This window comes from Rhinolophus sinicus, chromosome 14 (genome assembly GCF_057876585.1).
Source record: "Rhinolophus sinicus isolate RSI-liver-muscle chromosome 14, RSI-T2T, whole genome shotgun sequence".
Taxonomy (NCBI): domain Eukaryota; kingdom Metazoa; phylum Chordata; class Mammalia; order Chiroptera; family Rhinolophidae; genus Rhinolophus; species Rhinolophus sinicus.
In genome coordinates, this window is record NC_142514.1 from 124715950 (window position 1) to 124740172 (window position 24223).

At 41.3% G+C, this 24223-nt stretch overlaps 1 protein-coding gene across 6 annotated transcripts in view; it reads right to left on the minus strand.

Annotated features, from left to right (window-relative positions):
- Nucleotides 1-2777: 2777 nt before the first annotated feature.
- Nucleotides 2778-24223, minus strand: part of FAT3 (FAT atypical cadherin 3) — a 634277-nt gene continuing 612831 nt past the window's right edge. For 4 of the 6 annotated variants that reach the window (XM_074335616.2, XM_019737551.3, XM_074335613.2 and 1 more), the window contains 6 exons: nt 18053-18206; nt 15543-16198; nt 11936-12049; nt 9746-9805; nt 9135-9170; nt 2778-8499 (listed from right to left, as the gene is read on the minus strand). In XM_074335616.2, coding sequence (XP_074191717.2) covers nt 7877-8499; nt 9135-9170; nt 9746-9805; nt 11936-12049; nt 15543-16198; nt 18053-18206 — 1643 coding nt within the window. In that variant the 3' untranslated portion in view covers nt 2778-7876. The remainder of the gene's footprint in view (nt 8500-9134; nt 9171-9745; nt 9806-11935; nt 12050-15542; nt 16199-18052; nt 18207-24223) is intronic. The other 2 variants (XM_019737552.3, XM_074335615.2) reach the window with 1 other exon arrangement.

The window sequence follows — 24223 nt, forward strand, 5'->3', positions numbered from 1 at the left end:
GAGAGAGAGAGAGAGAGAGAGAGAGAGAGAGAGAGAGAGAGAGAGAGAGAGAGGAGGGAGGGAAGAGGGAGGGAAGAGGGGAAAAATAGTAGTACAAAAAAAATTAAAGGAACACTTTTTTTAAAGTTTTTGAATTTTCTATTTTTAAACCATTTGTTCCTGCTTTGATTGTTAGGCTGTTTTAATTTTTCTGCCAGTTTGTTTCAAGTTATCATTTATTGTTAGATATTTAGGCTGTTCCAAATCTTCTTCATTAAAAACAGTACAGAAGAGGCATAATTGGCTGAAAATTAAATAGAACTTAAAAGCAAAAGAATGGAGACAAACAGGGAAGAATTTTGAGAAACAGGCAAAAATGCTTCAAGATGAATATCTAGGTTGGAAAACTGCCCTGGTGTGTGCCAAAATTAGAAGTTAACCAGGACTAGTGACTGGAGATGATAGTTTCTGATCAAATCACTGTTGAATAGCATCGTTCTATTGAGCAGCTTGCATTCACCCAGGATGTTTGGCAGAATTGCGTTGGTTGGATCCTTTGCTTCCACAGAGAAGGGCAAGTAATGATTTGAGGAGCAGTACCATGCAGGTCTCGTGGAGTGCCCCATAAAAATGAGGAGTTCAGCATAAATGATACTGAAACAGGAGTGAAAAATGGAACTTATTAATTGCTGAGAGTTTGGATAAACGGGAATATCTATGTTAGGTAGAAATTTCAGATAGAAAATCCACAGCAATGTGCGGAGACTAGGAGGCCCAATGCTGTCCTCTGTAAGGATTGCTTACAAGGTTGGCCCTGGGCTGGTGTCTAGGAACTTGAATTTCGGGAACATTCCTACCATTTCAGTATCATTTATGCTGAACTCCTGCACTCTTTCTGGGAGCCTGGAATTTTGGTATACCCCTGCAGAGGCTGCTGATGAGACCAGACTAATGAAAGCCTGGGTACCAAAAGTCTAATGAGCATCCCTGGTTAGCCACAGCCATGAGCACAGCTACCGTGTTTCCCCGAAAATAAGACCTAGCCGGACCATCAGCTCTAATGTGTCTTTTGGAGCAAAAATTAATATAAGACCTGGTATTATATTATATTGTATAAGACCTGGTCCTATATTATAGTAAAATAAGACCGGGTCTTATATTAATTTTTGCTCCAAAAGACGCATTAGAGCTGATGGTCTGGTTAGGTCTTATTTTTGGGGAAACACGGTATATCCCGGGTCCTGTGTCCTCCTAAGGACTCATCAAACCTGGGCGTGGTCTTGGGGACTGACACAGGCACAGAAAAAGAAAGTGACGTTTCCACAGAGACCTATTTTCAAGCTTGGAACCAGCCCTTTTATTTCAAAGGACCAGCAGAGAATGTAGATACAGAAAATCTTTCCCCTTCCCCCGACAGACCAACATTATTTCTTAATTGACATCTCTGGGCTGAGCTACCATTTTTGAGGTATGGAAGGAGATTTAAACTAATTCCCTTTCTGCTAAGGGTGGCCACAGAAGAGACAGAGACAGGAATATTTTCCTGGTGCTAAATTTATGAACATCACCATAGTGTCGAGTTAAAAAGCAGGCGATTTCTAGCATTTTTAATCCTTGCCTCTCTTGAAATTCTTCTCACTGCAGTTAGTAAATTCAGCACAATGAGGAAGGATTGATGAGGTTAGGAGGATTTAGCTGGAGACATCATTGATTAATTTTTCAATCAAAAACATTTAATGAGGGCCAGTATTGTACTGGGAATCTGGGAAACAAAGATAATGAATACACAACTCAAGTAGTTTATGGTCTTGGTGGAGCGGGCAGTAGTACAATGGCGGTGGCTCATACTGGCAAGAGTTGACTGTTAGACTCAGGACTTTGGTGAGCTGCTTCCCAGTACTTTGCAGCTTGAAATCAGCCACAATGCAAGTATTTATATCATGGAAATTGGCAAATGCAACAAATCGGTGTTCCCCCTCTTTTACCTGGTTGTTGAGCATTTATCTGCATAGCACTGTGGGGATGGACAAGTGACCAGAGAATTGCAGCACACTGAACGCTGTCAGCACAGTAAGGATTTTACGTAAGGAGATATCAAATGCCTACCCAAAGGCCATTGTGTAGGGAGTGACTCCAGGATCTTGGGCAGGGTGGGGCAAGGGAGTTTTGCTGCCATTGCAGGCAGCGCCCACGCTAGTGGTGGTCAGTGGGCTTTGAGGGCCCTTCCTGCTGCTGGCTCTCAGACAGGGTCGTTCTCATGGTAGGTTCTGACCTTCCCTCACCAAGGCAAGGCAGAGGGTGCCCACCCCTTCTGGAGTTTTTCCTGATCTCAAGCTAACTTCTTGTGATGTCACTTCTCTAGAAGATCAATTTGTCTTTCCCCCAGCTTCTCCTGTATATACTTTGACTTTCACTCTATGTAGAATATTTTCTAGAGCTTTTTGGAGGAAAACTCAAGTGCTAATTATGTCTCAAACTTCTGGATTATTTTTTTATTTTCTTAAGGAGAGGAGTACGGAAAGGCTGCCTTGAAGGAGTGGAGTTGTGTGTGGAAGAAATTTCTGCAGAGGTGGGACTTGATGACCTTCATTTGTCCTAGTCTCCAGCACTGTTTTCATTTTCATTGGGGAGAAAACCCCACAGGGTATGTGCCCAGTAAGAAGCTGCCTAAGACTCCAACGTGTGTACAGTAGAACCAGGGGAAGTCTTTCTGGAGGTAAGATGATTGCCTAAGTGCCATGTGAGTAATAGCTGAAGACAAATAAAAGGAAAGAGTTAAGAAGAGTCAACACAATTGCTAATTTCATTTTTTTCTTTTTACTTGAAAACTTGTTTTAACCATTAAATTTTGTAAGTTATAAACCTGTACACTGTTGGGTTTTTGTTTTGGCTGTCTTTTCTTGTATTTTTTTTTTTTTTCTTTCATTTTTTAGAAAAAGAACATCAGACTGAATACTGCCAACAGCAATATATGCAGAAACAATCCACTGCCATAAGGGACAAGATTCACTTTAAGTGTTAGCTTTCCCCTTTGCATAAGGTTTGGTGTGTGATGTATGTGTGCAAGTTTAGGTGAGTGCACATGTGTGAGGAGACATGATATGCTTCATTCTGAATCTGAAGTGGCATAGGTACCAGGTACTTAGTAAATGGGCAAAACACACTCATTTAAAAGAATGTCAATAAGAACATTTTCTTGAAAACAGAGAAAGTTAAATGAGAACAGTAGAACCAAACAAAGGTTACAGTACATTTTGCAATGATAAAAAAAATCACCATTTTCAAATTTCAAATCCTTTTTGTGGATGTGTGTAGTTACCCTTAAAGTTTGCAGACCAACAGCATGGATGACTTAGAATTGTATTCGACCCCCCCAAATTAAAGCACCCTGATAGGCTTCAAATACAGTATCTACAAAAGCTTGGAAAATTGGAACCATTATATACAATTTTATAAACATTTTAAACACCAAAACATACATCTTGTACAAACCAGCCTGTTTGCAACAGGTAAATTTACATGACAATCTCTCTGGTACAGTGCTTAAAAAGAACTGCTTCCATTTCCGAACACATTTGTCACTTCCCGAAATGCAGTAGTATGGACTCATAAAATTGGTGAATATAATAGTAGCAATTCAGGTATTTGTTCGCTGGAAGCGTACTACAGTACATACTAATGGGTCCAAACACGCTCCAAATGACTATATGATTCTCTAGTGTATCCTAAACACTGGAAGAGACTTATTATGGCCTTTGTGTAATATTACATAACTGTAATTATTGCTTTTCATTATTACATAAGTAAAGAAAATCTTATTCTTTTTTTATCTACGTGCCAGGTGACTAAATATTAACTGATGCCAAACCCACAAATGATGACTTTAAACCCTAGCATTATACAACCAGGAGCTTAAAGACATTGTGGATTTTCACCAGAATAATGTGCAGTTGAACGTTGTAGGACAAAAACAAGGAAAAACATATAATCACCTTTTCACAAAATTATGATGCTGAAGAAATGCCTTTTCAGATCCCCATTTCCCATGGTTTGAAGCTAAAAACATAAAACATAAAAGCCTAATCACTTTGTCAATATATGTGTACTCGGAGGGCAGCAGAGTGAAGAAACCAGAAAATTATCTGGGCAACCAATGCAAAACGAATACTAGGTCTTCCTAAATTATCTCACATGAAAGTGTTTTCTGGATGTTAAATGATTTATCTTGTCATCTCTTGTCCCAATCCCCCTGACTTTGATTATGTAGACACAGCATTATTGGGGGTAGTGGGTAGAGGTGGGAAGTAACTAGGGGTCGGGTGATGGTATATATTTCTTACCTGCCTTTTTTCCCGGCCTCGCTAGTGATTCCTAAGGGAAGTCCCAGGGATGCGTCATAAATTCTCTTTCTATGCCTTCACACTGATTCTCCACGCGATAGGGCAAACCTCAAAAGCAGGGACTTGACCTATTCATACTATTAAGTCTTCTACCATGGCATTTCATGAATGGTCAGGGCATGACATGGACAGCTGGCATGGAGTGGAACTCAGCAGCAAAATGCTCATATGAGAAATTGAATACACTCTTATTTATTCATCTTGTAGAGCCCCAGAGCTTCTGCTTGCTATATAGCAAACATTAACAGATCCGCTACTATCAACTTAACCAGAATGTGTGCAATACAAGTAAAGTGCCTACAACAGGCTATAGAAAATGGCTTCCAGGACGTGGCATATACACTTTAGAAAAAAGGCAAAGACACTAATTGGCTTAAATATTTTCCACATGGTTCATCAATGCGGAGGGGGTAAGAATAAATGCCAAAAGTTGCAGGGGGAAAAGAAAAAGAAAAACAAAAATACACCCAGTAGATAATATTATAAACAAAGTTTCACCGTAATTATTGACTGGTCTGGGTTCCATTCTGTAATTATCATTCCATCCTCATTTTAGAAAACATTCATTTGGCAAAAGCAGCATTCTGATAATTGTTCAAAGAAATGTGTGAATTCTGTAACTGCACACTTCCTGGAGGGCTACTAGGAAACACGAAGCTAGGAAATACAAGCTTCGAGTATTGAGTTATTGTATTTTCAGTGGAATGATTCCCCTGTCAATTTTGGAAACTGATGGGCAAAGTCCAGATGATTTCTACAATATCCACATGATTTCTACAATTCCAAAGCAGAAATTGTAGGAATTCAGAAGCTCTAGCAAAAACAGGCAGATGTCATACCCCAGGCAATTATTGGTGAACAATGTTATATAGGAAGAATATTGGTCAAATGGATGAGTTCTAATCCCTGTTCAGCCATTTAATTTCCTGTGTGAGCTTGAGTAAGTACCTTTCCCTCTCTGGGTATAATTCCTCTTTTATAAGATAAGAGAGTTGGAAAAACAGATCTTAAGGACCCTTCCAGCTCTTCAAAATCCCACCTAGTTCCATCTTGGCCTGACTGGAAACCAGTTCATTATCTACAAGGAAGTCTAATTTTCCAGAAAGTGAAACGATAGTTGTTTAAAGGTAATGAGTCAAAACATAACACATGCTTATCTGGCATACACTTAGCTGCAGAGCTATTCTGCAGAAAAACGGGGAAATATCCTGAAGAAAGAGGTATTTTATATAGGTCAGAGCAAAAGGTGGACACAATTTTCTTGGGTGACTTCACAACCACATTAGATCTATTTATTCCTTCATTACTGTGTCAGTCAGGCATTCTCCCTGGAGGAGATGCTGTGTAAGCAGTGGTGACTCACTGGCATTAATCTCATTCTAATATTTCCTGGGGGCAAGAAATGAATTGTTGGTTTTACTTTGATGATTTTTATGTCATTGCATTATTAAAAGTGTAGCAGTGATTCTATTCTAGACCATTAGTTTGTCATTTTCTCAATGATTCTTGCAAATGTGCTTACATAAGAAAAATGCCAAAGATTTTATTCTCAAAAGCAGCCTTGTTGAAATTCATTTATTTCAAGACCACAGTGCAGATAATGCTTCCATGAGTAGGTCCAACCAAGAAACAGGGAGAGGAGAAAAGCTGAAAAAATCTGTGAAGTGTATCCATGGACTTAGGAAGCTTGAGAATGAAAAGGAATTTTTTTTACAACAAACTTCAGAAACACTGACTCCTACAAAGAAGTGGATTAAACACAACTGAAACAACTAAAAATATGTCTGAGTAGATGGTACACGGACTCAGGACAGCACAATTACACATCAATGTCATATGTCATCGGAAACTGTGGACACAGAGATTTGCTCATTAAGCAGATAGTGCAAATATGCATTTATTTACCATGGCCACTGCACACGCAGCCATAATCTGATCGAAGCAAAAGAGGAAAGTCACTTAACTTACTAACTTTAAGCTTCGAATATTGAGTTACTGTATTTTCAGTGGAATGATTCCCCTGTCAATTTTGGAAACCCATGGCCAAAGTCCAGATGTCAGGTGGGAAGAGAACCCCAGGGTGTAATCAAACATTACACAGTTTTCAAATAAGAGTAGTTCTGGAAAATTATAACAAAATACTGTTTTCTAAAAAGCTCAGTTTTGTTTTAAGTTAATATAAATGGCAGTACCAAAATAAAGTTAACTGAACCAGAGTAAAATATGGCATTTGGTGTTTCTCTAACATAGAGATTAGAGAAATTGAAAGGTCTGCCTTGCTGGCAGGATTTTCTATACGGTCCATATCCTAAAACTTTCACGTTAGCTTTCTCAAGAGCAGCCTTATTGAGTGCAAGCACATATCTGTACACAGGCCCAGACACACACACTATTATAATTTATGCACAAGAACTAGTCTACCCTTTTCTTTTTTTTAAAAAAAAAATGTAATTGCATTTATAGTGATGATGTTACCAATTTAGAACAAGACTGATTTCATCTGCATTATCAAGAATCGTGATTACCAGGTTGAAAACTTTGAAAGTGTTATATTTTCTTCCCCCCCAAATTTGTGAATTCTGCTTAAACTGCTAAATATCTATCTCATTTTAGAGAACAAAGTACCAAAATATTACTTTTTTAAAAAAATTTCCTGATTCTCAGAACAAAGGTCAATTTCTGCAGTAAAGTTAACATTGTAGTTACAACCAGGAATGTTTACTGGAAAACATAAAAACAGATAATCACATTCTTTCTAATGTTTGAACAATGTTGACCTTAGCCCACAAAATGGAACCCAAATATCCTCATATTCCTCGTCATTACACCTTCTCAAAGATGATAAAACCCAACTATACTATATTGGATGCTTAACACAAACAAACAAAAATAACTAAGCATACTAAACATGTCACCTAAATCTAATTTTATAGCTGAAAATTGGGCAGCTTATAAAAAAAAATAAAATTGATTTTTAAAGGCTTCAGCCCATTTTCTTGTTTAATAATATTTGTCTCTCTCTTCTTTTGCCTAAGAGTCTAACTTTTCCAACAATCATTATTGGTATTTTCATTCCCCGCCCCCCACCCACTGGCTCAAAATTACATGCCTCTTTGCTTGTTGCCAGTTATTAATACTGCAAGGACTGATGTTGCAACACTTTCCAGGGCACAATACTGCACAAAGCCTTATAAGATCGACTGGGTAAACTAACGGGTGAAATTTATTGCCCCTTTAAGAACTGGGTGCACGTTCTTCGTCATGAACGCAGGTACATACTGCAAGCGCTATCAGTCACTGCTCAGAAACAATTTCTGAGCCTTTCCTTTTCTCCCAGCTGGAGTCAAGCTTGCTGGAAACAGCGTGACATGTGATGAAGTTCCTAGTGGAAAATACTGCATTTCCTTCTCGCTCAACACACTATCCACGGAGACAACCCCAGCCAGTTCCTTCCACTTTTCTGTAACAAACAGTGCAAAGCACTTGAGGTGCATCCTCTATACTTGGGTCTGGTGCTGAGTCTCCATAAAGGGAATGTGAAGGCTGGCGAGGCTGAGCTCTCCCACGCTCTCGTAGTCACTCATGGCTACTTCGGAATCATCAAAGCCGCAGTTTGCTGATACATCCGAGGATGAGGTGCCTCTGGAATTGTGCAAGGATAGAGACACACTGTCTGCTGGGCCTGCTGTCTCTGTACCCTGGTTCATGTTCATGGCAAAAGTACTAAATTCACAGCCGGTAGGCGGACCCACCAAATCCGTTTCATTGGGGAATGGGTGTGGAGGCAGGTACTGGCTGGGATGGAACTGGGGCCTTCTCCTGCAGTCTGGGCTCAGTGTGCTGGCCAGGGAGGCAGGCTGGGAGGGCGGCAGAGCCTCATATTGGTCCGGGAAGTCCTCGGGCAGTGGAGGGGGCAGCTGGTCCTGACTCAAGAACTCCTCTTCATGAGGGGGTGGGTACTCGCTGTCAATGTCATAGCCGCCCAGGTAGTAATCGCTCTCCAACTCCCGTGTGCTGCCCCGGTGTGCAGACCCTCCCTCTTGGTTCTCATAGTTGGGCACCTCCTCTATGTCCGACAGGCGAGCCCCCGGCATCCAGTCAGAGGTGTCCCAGTGATAGGCTGTGAGAGAAACGCCGTGACAATTAATTTCCTCTAGGATGGAGTTGGGGTAGGGCTTGGAAAGGGCAGATAAGGGGCCTGGCATGCAATTATCATCCAAGAGACCCGAAGAAGCCAAGTCATGTGCATGCTCCTTACAAGGGTTGATCAGGGGCCAGCCATGCTCTGGTCCTGAGACCACAAGGACAAGGCGATGGCAGCTCTGAGAGATGGTGCCTGGGTGGTGGTGCAGAGCCTTACGCTCAGCCATGCCATAAGAGATGACCAGCAAGGGCGTACTGAGGAAACACAGCTCTAGGACTCACTTCCCCCATTCTTACTTCCTATCCATACACTAAGTGCAGAGCCAGGCTGACAACATGCTCGCAGAGACAGATGCATCGGCCATACTGTGGACCACAGAAGGCGGGGAGATGTGCACGCAAATGGATGAATTGCACGCATGGGGGAGTGGCTGGGGGAGGGATGCGGGCAGGGCTTTCACCTCCAATACCAAGCTCACAAGACACCTGGAACATGCAAAATTCAGATTAAAGAAACTCAGAAAGTATGGAGGGAGAGAGACAGGGTAAGAACGAACTCAGCAATTCAATACACATAAGGAAAATGTTATGCTGGGGTCGTGGTAGAGTCACCTCGGTTGCAGTTCTGTCCTTGATCCATGACAGACACTGTTTAAATACAAAGTAAGAAGTAAAACTGACAATCCAAGCCATACAAAGAGGGTAAAAGAGAACATTTTAGAGGACAAAAAACGTGCTGCCTTTTCTCCCCATTGTTATTTTGGAAATAAAAAGATAATCCCATTTACACTAGGCCCTAATTGTATGAAGTCACTAACATAAGTTATCTGATTGAAATCAGTCCCCATTATATTGTAGCTTTGAATGATTTCTTCATTATTCCCAGGTCATAGTAGGTGCTCAATGAATACATGTTGACTATAAGAATGAATTTAGTATTAATCTGGATTCCAACTAATTGGGTACTCTTCTCTTGGGAGAAATTTTATAAAAACAGTAGTACCCCACATGCTAAAAAAATACGAACTAATTGTTTTCCCCAAATTTTAAAATTCACTCCAATCCCTGGAGAAACATTCAATGTCTCCCTTGAAATCACCTGTTTACTGCCCCCTCTATTGCCAGCTGATTAAAATCACCCTTAGTTCAAAAAACAAGAAGCAACATTTCCAAGAGGATAACTCTTTACACAAAGAAATGCTATGGAAGAAAAAAGTAAATACCTTCATTCTCTATAGTGTCAACTACATTGTTGACAAGCTGAATGACAGTCACTATGGATGCTTGTGGCCAGGAAAAGAAGAAAGGAGGGAGGGGAAGAACAGCTTCAAGTTAGTCATGTATTTTAAACATACGTTAACTTTTCTTAACAACAAGTGGCACCAACAAAGCTGCAGCATGCAAACACCCAAAGCCTTTCCACAGTCCGTCTATTACTGTGGAGCTCTACTGTGCAGAGCTCTAGTGGGCACTTTTATCTAGGTGGTCCCAGGATTCCTGGGACAGAAGGAAAACGGCAGCACAGCTGGGGCCGTCCTCCTGAAAGGCACGATTGACAGGGATTGCTGTATCATAAATTCACACTTCATGGCCCAGTGAAATCAACCTAGGCAGACAATGGCTCTTCAAGCTCATGCTAATTTCTCGTCAGTAACTCCCAAAGCCTCTTCAGGAAGACCTCGCTATTCTTGAAGTGAATTCTTTGTTGGTCAGACATGCTGCTCCTAACCAAATGTCATAATGGAGGATAACGCGTGCAGGACTGATGCCTTCACACGCACACGATGCCACTGATAGCCTAGAATGACCCAAGGCCCAGCTTCTACCAGTAAAGTGTAGACCGACGTCAGCGTTTGGCCTCTGAAATAGAACCTGGGAAGGAGATTTCTGTGCTCTATATGAGTAGACTTAGCACCTGATACCAGCACCTTGTGGAGAGGTGACCAGGTTTAAAACTAATTTACTGAAAACTCCTAACACGGCCTGCTTTAGTCAGGACAAACGCAGAAAGTTAAGCATGTGTGAGACCTTAAGGGCACATACAGCAGAGTCCATGAGAATAGTCCACCAGGTATCATTGCCGGAACTGCTGCCTGGAGTTTGAAAACCATCTGTTCTCGGCTGGCTGCTTCTCTATAAAACGCAAACCAGCGACAGCTTTTCTTCTGGTAGGGGATAAGGAAACGAATGAGCACCAAGGCAAACAGATCTGCAAGTGTGGCCCTGACCTTAGAATGGTCAGAAGAAATCCACCCTTATGTGGTTTGTTATCCCGGCAGTCAGATACACTGAGGCTTCTGCAACTCTCAGGAGAGCCATGTACTGGGGTGGAAGAGATTTGGGGGTGGTGTTGGTAGAAGTAGGCTATTTTACTTCCATGATTGCTTCTATGGCCTTAGAACTCACCTGTGCTTGTATTTACCTGGAGGCCAAAGACTATCTTGTTTTCATTTTGTACTTCTGGATACAAAATGCCCAGCACTGGTTTCAGCACACAGGAGAAACTCAGCAAGGATTTATAGGTCGAATGATTACATGAATTAATAAATATTCAATTTTTCCAGTTGCTTATAAATGGGAAAATGATATAAGGTAAGGCTAACTCTCTGTGGATGACTATTGGAAATTATTCTTCGTTCACCACATAGTGAGTTCTTGCTGTTTTATGACCATTTCTACTACCCTCCCCTGCCCTCAGGAGACCAACCCACCCTCCAAAGCTAGTCCCTCAGCTCTGAAAACCCAGTCCAGCAACCTCTTCATGAACGTAAGTTCACATGAGGTAGAGGTAGCAGTTTTGGAGTGTCAACGAAGTCCATAAACCACATGGAATTGCATGCAACGTTTTGGGTATATGTGCATTTTTCTAAGGAGCTGATCCATAGTAGTCAATAGATTTTCCAAAGGCCCGTGACCCCAAATGATCAAAGGAAATTCAACTGAATGAAGATGCCACTTCTATGGCAAAGAGATTAGGGGGGGCGGGGGGAGGGGATCTTGCCTCTGAACTAATTTCTGATAATGTGGAGGTTGGATAGCAAAGAGATAATCATTAGGAAAATTAAAAAAAAAAAAAAAAAAGAAAGAAATCACATTGATTACTAGAGAGTATCATTTCTGATGAGAGAGTTCCGTCATGAACCAAATCAAAAAGGACATATGACTGGAGGTCCAGGGAACCTCTGTCAACCTCTGACACAGATCCCTGAGTCCTCTTATTGCTGTAATAGCTCAATGGGTGCTCTTTCAGCAATGACACCCAATCATGGAGTCAACTGAAAAGCTGGTGAACACACTCAACAGCCCATGAACAGGTCAGGAAACAAAACGGGTCACACCACCTTCCTCTCAACTACTGACTGCCAGCACAGGAAGCAGAACCCACCCAGGAGGATAAGTCCATGACTTCTTACCATTGTCATCACCAGAATCCGACTGGAAGGAGCTCAGGGACTGAACTTCAGAGTTGCTGCCTTTATTACTGCCTGCAAAGCAGGTCACTTCTCCCGGGTCATCAACTCCTTTGTCTTCGTGGCCAGCCAGACAACAAGCAGAAATGACACTGGTTACCTTGTGCATATTTTCGGCCCTGCCCACCCCAGGGTTCACTACTTGGAGCTCCTTCATTTTCTCAGAGAAAATAATTTAGCTCCACAATAGAAAATTGATTGTGCCACTGGGGGCAAAGGTCCGTCTGTCAATCAAGTGATTTACATTATGGATTCAAAACCCTTAACCCCTGGTAAATGAGCTTCCAAATGGCTGACAGTGGAAAGTAGCTGTTCCCTCCTCAAAGTGAAGCCTAAGTGAAGAGTGAAACGGGATGAAGTGGCTGGGTTACTCTTTGCCATTCAGAGTTAATTTAAATCATTTACATGAACCGATGTGGTGTCAACACCAGGTTAAATGAGATTACTTTTAAAATAGGGGTATAAATATTTTATAGGCAAGAATGCCATTACATTTATCCTAACTTCCATCTCTGGGGAGCGAGTGGAGTTCTCGGTGCTGCCTTCTAGAGGGCAGTGTCACATCATCTTTGGGAACATTCTGCATGCCAGTAAGAGGGCCGTCAGCGGTGTAGACACGCTCTTATCCACACTCTTCCTTCCTCTTTGCTGTCTGAACAGCTCTCTCTCTCTCTCTCTCTCTCTCTCTCTCGCTTGCTCGCTACTTTTTTATTTGATGTACTAAAGGAAGCAATAAAAATAACTCATATCTTGAAATTGTCAAGTGAAAAATGGATTAGTTGCCTAGAGATTGTATCGCCAGCTAACTGCCTTGCTTAACAAAAAAGGAAAAGTATTCAATAAAAACCCAATAATACTTTGGGGGGAAATGCGAGTTTTGGCCTGAGGTAGATTCTGGAAATAAAGCTGTCACATTATGAAATAGGTGGAGGAAAATGATCACCAGGAACAGCTTCAAATCATCACGTAACATGATGGTACAAAGAAACAGTGACTTGTGATTAAGGGAAGACTTGTGCCTGTTCGTGGCTGGAGAAATCACTGTTTCTTCCACAAAGGGTGATGTCAGGAGCAGGCACTGTGGCTGCATCTGCTGTCAGATGCTGAAGCCACAGTAAAATGATGAGTTGGATAAACAACTGACATAAATGGAGAGAGACATCCGGGAGGAATTCACCTCCCAACAACCACACCACAGAAAATATGAAGATGTGCCTTGGAAAAGCATGAGGTGGGCACTCGGCTTAGCCCTGAACACAAAGAAGGAAAGGACAAATGATCTACCCGGGTGAATATCGTGTTGGGCATAAAACTCCTTTCTCCACTCCTCCATTTATTCCAACTCCCTTTTTTCGTGGTTAAATAAAAAAGAGCCTTTCCTTTAGCTAGTGGATTGGCAAGGCTTTCAGTAAACTCTAACTCTACGGATGATTTGAGAGGCAGTATATTTATGGTTAAAGTCCAAAGGCATCTACTCAAAATATAAATGTGTCTCCAGAAAGACAGAGTCAGCAGATAGAACAGTTGGGGAGGCACTAGAAGAGAGACCCTCCTCTATTAAGAGGTCCTCTTCCTCTTATATCCCTCTCCCTCCTTCCTGCTAACACTTCCGCGTCCGAGCGCAGTGCTGGCAAGAGCACAGGTTTTGAACCCTGAGGACCCAGGTTTGAATCCTCATCTCTCCTCTTACTTAGGCAAGTTATTTGGATTTAAGGTGATCCCACACTGCACTGATGACTTTTTATGTTTCTCTGATGCCTCTGTTTTCTCACCAAATCCCTTTGTCCTGAACCTTGCATTCTGGATTCTGTCTTGATAACTCACTGAAACTCCCTTGAGATCACGAAGAATTTCCTAGATGTCAAGTGCAATACATATTTTAGCCCGTGTCCTCCTTGACAGTTTTACAGTACTCAACCCTGCTGACTTCACTGGTAGTGCTGGTTTCTGCATGGCTGCCCCTTCCTCTTTCTTTGTTCTCTCTCTGTTGGCACGTACTGTCTCCTTCCTGGCCTCTCCCCTCTGCCCACTTCCCACATAGAGGCATGTCTGAGGTTCTTTTGGAGGCTCAGTTTGATCATTCTCTCTCTGTTCCTGCTCCCTCAGTGAGCTGACCCTCCTAGAGATTCAACTATGCTGCGTGCAGGTGTCCAACCTTTCACCTCTCGCCTCACCTTTCTCCTGAACAACAGAGCCAGCTAGCCCTCATGTGTCCTATCCACTGATCCAGCTACTTCCTACTTCTGGAAGGCTCTCTCCAATAGTTTCCTACCAAAATCTTACTCATGCTTAATGATACAAGTAGGAATACCCTCTTCCTCCATGAAGACACCCATTATCTCCTCACCTGTATATGATTTTTAACTTCGTTTGAAACCTATCTCTCCCCCGTACCCTTTACCCTATAGTACTATGATATAGCACTACAATATCATAGCACTATAATCCCTGCCTTTGGCAACTCCTGCCTCCCAGGATGTTTCTGCTATTTGACTACAAAGCCATTTGGCCTGATGAAAAGTCACAGGTTAGAATTGGGTTTGTCTTAGTTTTATCCTGACTGATGTTAGGGCAGGGAAAACAATCACCACCTCTCATCTAGATGTTCATAAAGACCATCTAATTAGTCTCTCTGCTTTCTTCCCACTTGGGTCCTGTTTAGTCTCTTCTCCAAGGAACAGAGCCATTTAAAAAAAAAAGTGAATTAGATTATGGCATTCCCCTGCTTAAAAACCAGCACTCGTCTTGCTGTTAAAATGCACCCACTCCCCCTGGTGCTCAGCAGGCTCCAACTACATTGACCTCCTTCATGTTCTTCAACATGCGAAGGTCTTTCCCACCCCAGGGCCTTTGCACCTGTGGCTCTGCCCTGTGCATAGAATACTGCTGCATGAGGCCAAAGGAATGGGAAACACCAACATGTGGCCCGGACCACTTTTCCTGTCTATGCTTCACACTCTTGTTTCATGGACCTTGCATTCCAGGCAAACAGAACGACCTGTTTCACTTCTGACCATGCAGGTCCCTCTATGTGGAATGCCCTCCGTCCCCAGGCCTTTAATCCACCATGGGCCAACTCAAATGTCCCTCTGTTCCCCTCAAGTCTTCATACTATCAGAACGGGAATACTCTCTTCTTCTGACCTTTGAGAGCACACTTTTTGTAAATCATTTATGAAGCTACACTGCTTGCTTTATCGCCAATGGTGTGCTGTTGTGAGAAGAGCAGGGTTTTAGAGTCTGGAAGCTCTGGATTGGAGTACCTCTTATTAGCGTTTACTAGTAACTACTTTTACTTCTCTTATTAGCTGTGTGGCCATGGGCACCTTATGATACTCTCTGAGCCTCATTTTCCTCCTCTGTAAATGAGGATAAGAAACCGAGCAATTTTTCAGGCCTGATATGTGAACACCCAGTGCCAGAACATGTCATAATGGATGCTTTGTCCCTGCAGGTTCTCTCTCCATTCCCAAACTCCCTTCTTCCATGCCCGCAGCTCCCAGGTAAACAGCAGTGGAGTAAAGCACGGCACACTACTACTGCCTACTCACTTTCAGTTCCTGCATCCCAGCCATTCTTCCGGATGGAATCGCAGTCAGAGCGGCAGGGTGACACGGTGGGGAGATTGGGGGCCACACTACACACGACCACACCCCTGCGGGCTGTCAGGATGCGCGGTGACTCAGGGTGAAAAGTGGTCATCTCTTGGTGCTCGCCTCCCAGGCTGTCCACGATCTTATCCAGGTTGCTCCTGGAGTCGCTCTGGAAGCACGGGGTGTAGGCCATGGGGCGCACGGGGACCTGCGGGGGTCCCACCTCTTGGTAGACGTTGCGGCCGTCCCCGCTACCCCGCAGGTTCCGGAACGGGATGCCGTTGCTCTTGTTGAGCAGGGCGGCGGTGGCCGGGTCCTGCACCAGCGTGATGTTGTTGCGGGAGTAGTTCTTGCGGAAGACCTTCTTGCGAAAGACAATGAAGAGGATCACCAAGATGAAGATGACGAACAGGACCACAGCGATGCCAATGAGCTCCTCCTTCCCCACATAGGAGTGGCCGGCCTGGATGTTGGGCACCACCACGGGGCGCAGGCCGCAGTACTGGCCCACGAAGCCCGCTGTGCAGTTACACAGGAAGGAGCCAAACACGTTGACGCAGGAGCCCCCGTTCTCACACTCTTCCTGCTCGCACTCGTTGATGTCCTCCTCACACCTTCCGGACAAAACACACACAAGCCCACTCTCAAACATGAGACCTGCCCACGCAGGCTTCTATGCTGAAGCTCGATGGAAAACTGATGTCTTTCAAAGAAAGTAAAGCACCTACAGGATCCAGGAAGCACCACAGAAAGGGTGTGATGGTGTGTGTGTACTTGGGAGGGGGCCTGAGTCATCAGCGTGCATTAAGGTATTTCTCTCAGCCAATCTCTCCCAGATAGGCTGACCCTACTGGTGTGGGGGCAGAGAAAAGGCTGTGGTGGGAGAGAAGGTGCAGAAAGGGAAAGAAGAGATGCTGTTGAAGAGGTAGTGGTCTCCAAATCCTTGGGGCCAGATGCATTTCAGAATTTAACATTTTGCATTGTTAGAAATGACATACGGTACATATCTTTTATATTATGTAAAATACCCACCCCACCCCAGGAACTGGTGCTGGCATAGAACCCACAATCAAATATACCAGTGCTTTCGATAGTAAAACATATGGATATTCACACTAAATGAGAGAAATAAAGACTAGAAATAGCCTCGGAGTGTTTTTTTTTGGTGGTTGTTTTTGCCGCCAAACTAGTTTGCCACTAATTTATGCTTAATCCTATCAGTTCTCAGAGCTGTTGGGATTGTACAATTGCGGATAAAGTGCTGTGAAACTATGTATGTTATATAGAGTTTCCTGAGAGGACAAAGTCTTTGGTTCTCACATTTTCCTATAATGGGGACAGTAATTTTTGGTCTCTTCAGAAAACTGGGGGTAACAGGGCATATGAAGATGTGGAGATGGAGGGCTACGTATCTATGGATCTTCCAGATTCGTTGCTTATGTTAAAGGCTAATGCTAATGCAGACTACCAGGAAAAAAAAAAAAAGGTAAAATAATTAAATTAATTTAAAAAATAATTCTAGTGAAAAATAATTAATTTTATTCTCTTTTAAACAATCCATGACTTGCTTTGAATATAATTATAAAGCAAATATTTGTCTTAATCTTTCTTAGTTTAAAATTACTTGAGAATATAGACCTTTTTTCCTTCACTTTTCTCTACTTCAGCAATTGTTCTGCTATGTTTATTTAAAATGCCTCATCACCTATATTTTTGGTAATCCACTTTTTAAAATGTAATCAAATGTCCCTAATTTGAACAGATTGAGGGGAGGTCAGTTGGAAATTAGTCAGAATCATAGAGTATTTAAAAATAAATGGAGCTTTATTATTTTAAATTACATCCAAGGATTCAAAGTCAGTTAAGTATTTCCTGGTAAAGTCCTTGGGAGATTCGCTTTAATGAATACATAAGACTGATCTATAATTAGACTATCACTTGCTTGAGATTACATATATAAACACGTCTAAAAGCATCAAGGATGGTTGAAAGAGGAATTTTACTAAGAACTTCAAATATTCCCTTTCCATTTGGTTAACACTTTAATTTCCCCATTTCTTGAGCGAAAAACAGTTTGCAAGGGAAAGGTAAGCTTTAGTTTCTCAGAATGATAATAAAATGCTACAGCAGTAATGTCCAGTCCATGAGTTCTGGGGCAATGGAATACTGGAAATATTAGGGGTCAGAGATGACTTTCTTTAAAATAATTATTTTCCTGATTACAGGACATACATAGTAATTTGAAAATATAGAGAAGTATAAACCAAAATATATAAATTACCTATAACCCCATTACCCACAAATAATCCCCATTAACATTTTAGTCACTTTTAAGCAGTCTTTATAAAAAAAGATATTAACCCTTTGCCTGTCCTGTTAGTGGTATATATTTTACCCCAGTTAGTTGTTCATTGTTTTGTTTTCTTAGCAATAAGAAGCAGCATAAAGACTTGCACAGTCTCACTCACGTGACTCCAGTGAGCCCAGCTTTGCAATTGCAGATGAAAGTGTTTCCTATTGGGTCGCAGGAGCCTCCATTCCTGCAGGGGTTTGGGAAGCAGGCAGTGATCTCGGATTCACAGTTTCTCCCGGTGAACTGTGAGAGGCAGGTACACTGATAGCCTGGGGAAAACACAGGACATCATGAGCCCTGGGTGCCAATGGTAACAGTCAGAGGGCAAGGACTCGGTCATAACGTGTCCTCCTAATTCCTTCTGACCTAAATCGAAGGCAGGTCCCAAATTCCAAAGATGATTAGCAAATTGGTTATTCTGAACTTGGAACACAGCTTGCCACAAAAAAAGCCAAGTAACAGTTTGGATCTCCTGCTAGTCCACAAAAATTCACCTAATTAACCACATACGTAAATGCTAATGAGAATGGCAAGAGACACCCACGGAATATATTCAAAGAGCAGAGACCAGGATGGGGAGGAAGATGCTTTCCCCACCACACTACTATTGTAAAAGACAGGATGTTTCCAGGTAGGGACCATGCTCATGTCATTGGAACACATTCTACAGTAGCTTCCTGAGAAGGGGTTTATTTATAAGAGGTAAATGTTGTGAGACCTTGCATAGCCGAACTTGTCTTTATTACACCCTTAAATATCTAGGATAGTTAGGTTGTATATGGAATTCTAAGCAATTTCCTCCGTGTTACTTTGGAGAAATCCAAAGTCGTTTTGGTTCCTTATGTTTACATGTGACCTGATTTCTTTTTCTAACCGCTTGGCGTATTTTCTCTTGCCCCCAGTTTTTTTGAGATTTCACAATGATATACTTTAGTGTGTGTTTATTTCAATCAATACTGGGTACTCAGTGGGCCTTTGCAACCTGGAAATTCTCGTCCTTTAACTTTGGGAACATTTCTTTAATTATTTCATTCATGATTTTCCTTTGTTTTCTGTTCTGTCTTTATGGAACTTTTATGGTTTGGATCTCAGATCTTTGGATCTTCCTTTAATTTTATCTTTCTCTCTTATATACATCTCTGTGAGTTTTGCTTTATTTTCTGAAAGAGTTTCTCAACTTTTGAAACTTTTTTTTGAGATTTTCATTTATGTTGTCATTTTCTAAGGTCTCTTTGTTTGCTTAGGTTTTTTTTTTTTTTAAACACAGCACTCTGTTTTTGTTTTGTGATTACAATATTTTCTCTTATCTCTGAGGATATTAATAATATTTTTATGAAGTTTTCTGCCTGCATAGTTTCTTCCAAGTTGCTTTTCTTTGTTTCTGTATTTTAGTCTCTGTGATGGTAAATTGTATGTGTCAGACTGATTAGGCTATGGTGCCCAGTTGTTGGTCAAACACTAGTCCAGATGTTGTCAGGGTATTTGTAGATATGATTAACATTTAAGAATTAGTTGACTTTAAGTAAAGCATATTATCCTCAGTAATGTAAGTAGACCTTATTCATTCAGTTGAAGGCCTTAAGAAGAAGGAATTCTACCTCAAGACTGCAACATAGAAATCTTGCCTGAGATTCCAGCTTTGAGGATTTCAAATTTAAGACTGTAAAATCAACTCTTACATGAATTTCCAGCCTGCTGACCTGCTCTACAGATTTCAGACTTTTCAGCTACCACAATCCTGTGAGGCAATTTCTTAAAATCAATCCATCCATCCATCCATCCATCCATCCATCCATCCATCCATCCATCCATCCTATTGGTTCTGTTTCTCTGGAGAACCTTAATATATTCTCTATATTTGAAATTATAGGATTTCCTTCATTGTCTGGTAGTTCTGGCTTATCCGCTCATATTGAAGAATGGAGTGGTAGAAAATTAGAAATCCGATGGGAAGCTCTAAGCACATGATTAGCGCCTGTTAACTATATACTGTGTCTGTACCTTTGGGTTGGTCAATTTCCCCAGTAATGACCCTTCTCACCTGCCCAGAGAGAGGGCAAAGGCCTGGTTTCTAATATTTGGTGGATTGGGTGGTGGTAGAGGAAGGGTGGTTGTGGGTCTTAGCATCTAATGAGCATATCACATTTACTTTACTCCATAAATACTGTAAATAGTCATCCTCACTTTTATTTGAAGGGCTCTGAGGCTAATCTCTGCTCCCCAAGTGGTCAGTAACTGACGCTGGGATTTCGTAGATTGATCTCTATATATATAAGAAAGTTAATAATCTATAGATTGAAATAGTGTATGCTCTCATGGATGTTTTACTGAATCAGATAACTCTCATGTACAGGAGGAGGACATTATGATTGCGTGTGGGTATTCATAGGTTCAGAGAAAGACTCATATTCAGGAGGCAGGTGCAGGAGAGAAATCTTTACATTCCCAAGAGGAGAGAACTTGTAGTCCCAGGCTCTCTGGCACCAAGAAACATTGAGGGCCAGAGACTGAGGCTCAGAGAGAGAGATACAACACTCTTAAATCAACGCCGATGAAACACAAGGGAACTAACTTATAAGGAAAGACCATTAAGATGCAAACCGTGTCCAAAGATGGTCAGCCTGACGTCTGTGGGCAAGATGTAGTAGTGTGAGATACATTTGCTTCAAATTATGCTGATTTGGGATTATTCTTTTCCAATTTGGGAATTTGCTCGCCTAAATGGAATTGGGGATTGCCGAAAGCAGTTAGGATTGAGAAAAATGCTTCTTTGTGTCACATGGCTAATTCTTGACCAGGAAGGCATACCATTTACAGTAACTTATGAGGATGAACTATATTCCTTTTTAGATTAAGGAGGCGGGGGGAACAGCTGCATTACAGGACTTGGGAAAGCATGTCAGTGATGGGGAGAGAGGAAAGTCAAGAAGGGGGAATCTAAGGCAAGGTGAGTCAGCTCAGGTACAACTCCTCACTCTCCAGGTCCTACTTGGCATGGTTCTGGCACCTGCTCAAATAAAACTACAGCAGACGTAGTAGGGGGCAAGGGAGGAGCAAGGAAGGACTGTCTGGCAATAAGGGACATTTGAATCACTATCATGGAAACTGGATTCTCACAAGGGTCGTGGGTTTGATTTCTTTGATTTGATGTCCCTGTGCCTTGGAAGACCAGAATTTAAAGAGGCACTACTTCTAGTGCACTATTTTGCTCCCACACATTTCCTTCTGCATTTTGACAATTTTCATTATCTTTTAGGGGATGTCTACCACTACTTGATGCAGCAGCTAGCCTGACTGATTAACCTATTCACTGACTGAGGGCCTAAGCAGTGGTGTGCTGGCGCCAGCTCAGGCAGGGTCACGAGAGCTGAGTGTTAAACATTTGGGAGTTTGGCAGGCCAGTTATTAACCCACTGGTAGTCTGACATCAGCCATGGTGGGAGTATTTAAACCACAGAAATCAGTAAATGCTACAAATCAAGGCTTTTTTTTTAGAGAGCTGGTTTACCAGTGCACCCCTGGAATAGGGACTATGGCAGGCACTGGGGATACAAAGACAGAAAAACTGATACTACGAGCATAAAGAGAGCTACAAAACTACTATGAGAATAGGCACAGGGTATGATGGCAGCCAAGTGGGGACACTAGACCTACTCTGGAGAAAACCGTACACAATGGAGGAGCTCTGTTCTACAACTGAGAACACTTGCTGTCCATTTTGAAGAAGACGATGATGATAGCTAACACTTACATGACATTTATTATGTGCTAAGGACAATTCTAAGCACTTTACGTATATTAACTCATTTAATTCTCCAAGTAAGCCTGTGACAAAGGGACTATTATCATTTGCATTTTATAGATGAGGAAACTTGTGTACAGGGAAGTTGATTACTTATTCACAGTCAAGAAGCTAGTATGGATTTGAGCTCCAGCAGTCTGGTACCAGAGTCCTGACGTGTTCAGTATTATCCTGAACTCTATTTTCAAAAATCTCACTTCATTACACTCTCTATCTGGATTTTATATGAAAAAAATGCTTAACTTCACTACAGTGTTTCCCTGAAAATAAGATCTACCCCGAAAATAAGTCCCAGTTAAAATCGTCAGCCATATGGACGCATTTAGCACGTTATGACAATGTTCCAGAAAAAAGATGACATGACTGTACTTGAATACATGTAATTGTTGTACATGAAAAAATAAGACATCCCCTGAAAATATGTCCTAATGTGTCTTTTGGAGCAAAAATTAATGTAAGACCCAGTCTTATTTTCGGGGAAATATGGTAGTTATTAGGGAAATGCAAGTCAAAATCACAATGAGATACCACCTCACACCAGTTAGAATGGCTACCATCAACAAGACAAGTAATAACAAGTGCAGGAGAGGCTGTGGAAAGAAAAGAACCCTCATACACTGCTGGTGGGAAGATAAATTGGTACAGCTGCTATGGAAAACAGTACAGAGGTTCCTCAAGAAATTAAGAATAGAATTACCATATGACTGAGAAATCCCTCTTCTGTGTATCTACCAAAAACATCTGAAAACACTGATCCGTAAAGATATATGTACTCCTATGGTCATTGCAGCATTATTCACGGTGGCCAAGACATGGAAACAACCAATTTTCTATCCTTTGATGTGGTACATATACACAATGGAATTATTACACGGCCATTAGAAAAGATGAAGTACTGCCATTTGCGAAAACATGGATGTATCTTAAGATTATCATGCTAAGTGAAATAAGTCAGACAGAAAAAGTTGAAAACCATATGACTTCACACATACATGAGATATAAAACTGAAAGCAACAAAGGAACGAGACAAAGAAACAAAAACTCATAGACAGAGACAACAGTTTACTGGTTACCAGAGGGTAAGGGGGAGGGGGATGGTAGAGGAGGGTAAAGGAGATCAAATAGATGGTGATGATAAGAGAACTGACTGGGTGGTGAACACACAATGCAATATATAGATGCTTTATTATAGAAATGTACCCTTGAAACCTATATAATTTTACTACCCAGTGTCACCCCCAATAAATTTAATAAATAATAAAAAAAAAAAGCAAATTGTAAAGGATCTGCTCTCGTGATCTCAAACCCATGGGACAAAGGAGGTAGAGACCCTTTGGGAGAAATCTTGCTTTGAGAATTTTAAATTTGGAGGCATTTTTATGTTAACACAATGAGAGGGAAAAACAATTGGATCGTTAAAAAAGTGGTCAGATTTTTAAAAAAAATTTTAATGAAAGAAGAGTAATATCTATTGCTTGGCTCTATGAAAGAGGCTTGCTAATCAAAATTAACCTATTCTCACAAAGTATTATTTATGATCTTGTTATTCCAGCCTGGGCCCTATTATTAATAATTTTTATAATATCAGTAAGTCTGCCATAATGATACTAAGTGATCTAACGCTTTAGTGGTTTAGAATCACTTTCAGTCATTCTATGAAGGATCATAATTCTGTGAAGGAAAAATAAGAGGCCCATTAACATCCCAACTCCATAGGGTGTTGGAGAGGTTAGTGGTTTGTTCAAGGACATACAGCTAGTAAATGACTGAATTTGAACTTAAATCCAGGCTTTCGGATTCTCAAATCTTTCTACAAAACTGTATTGGCATTGGAACCTGTCAATGAGCCAGAACTCATTACTTGCTAGGGAAGAGAAGGAGGGGATCATAGTTACTCCCCACAACTCTCCAGGGAGCTGATGAGACACAGAGATGAACAGTATCAGATACCCTTTCTGGGAGCCAAATAATCGTTCAATAATAAAGATAATAGCATAATAAAGTTTCTGCTCTTCCCAAGCATTACCATATGTTGATAGGAAACACAAATAAAAGGAACAGAATTTCAAGAGATGTCCAGGCATTATTTGATCACACATAATATTTTAATTTTTATAAACGTAAAACAAAATTCAGTAGATAATTTCAAAGTCTTATTAAAAACAGTAGATTTTTTTTTCTGGGTTGGGGGAAAATGTCAAATAAGGAAATCATTAATTGGCAAGACCAACAGCTTATTAGGTGCTAGGAAAAATTTGAAGAACTTCCTATTTAATTCTTGATAAGAACCTTATGGTGTAAGTACTATTATTATAGTTATTTGACAAATGAGGGAACTGAGGCTTAAATAAGTTGGTTTGCCCAAAGTTAGATAGTCAGTAAGTGGCAGATACCACTTTATACCAGTTTCCAGATTTGAAAACAGACAATTGTCCTACTGTGGTATTAATTTGGTGCAAAAGCAATTGCAGTTCTTGCAGTTA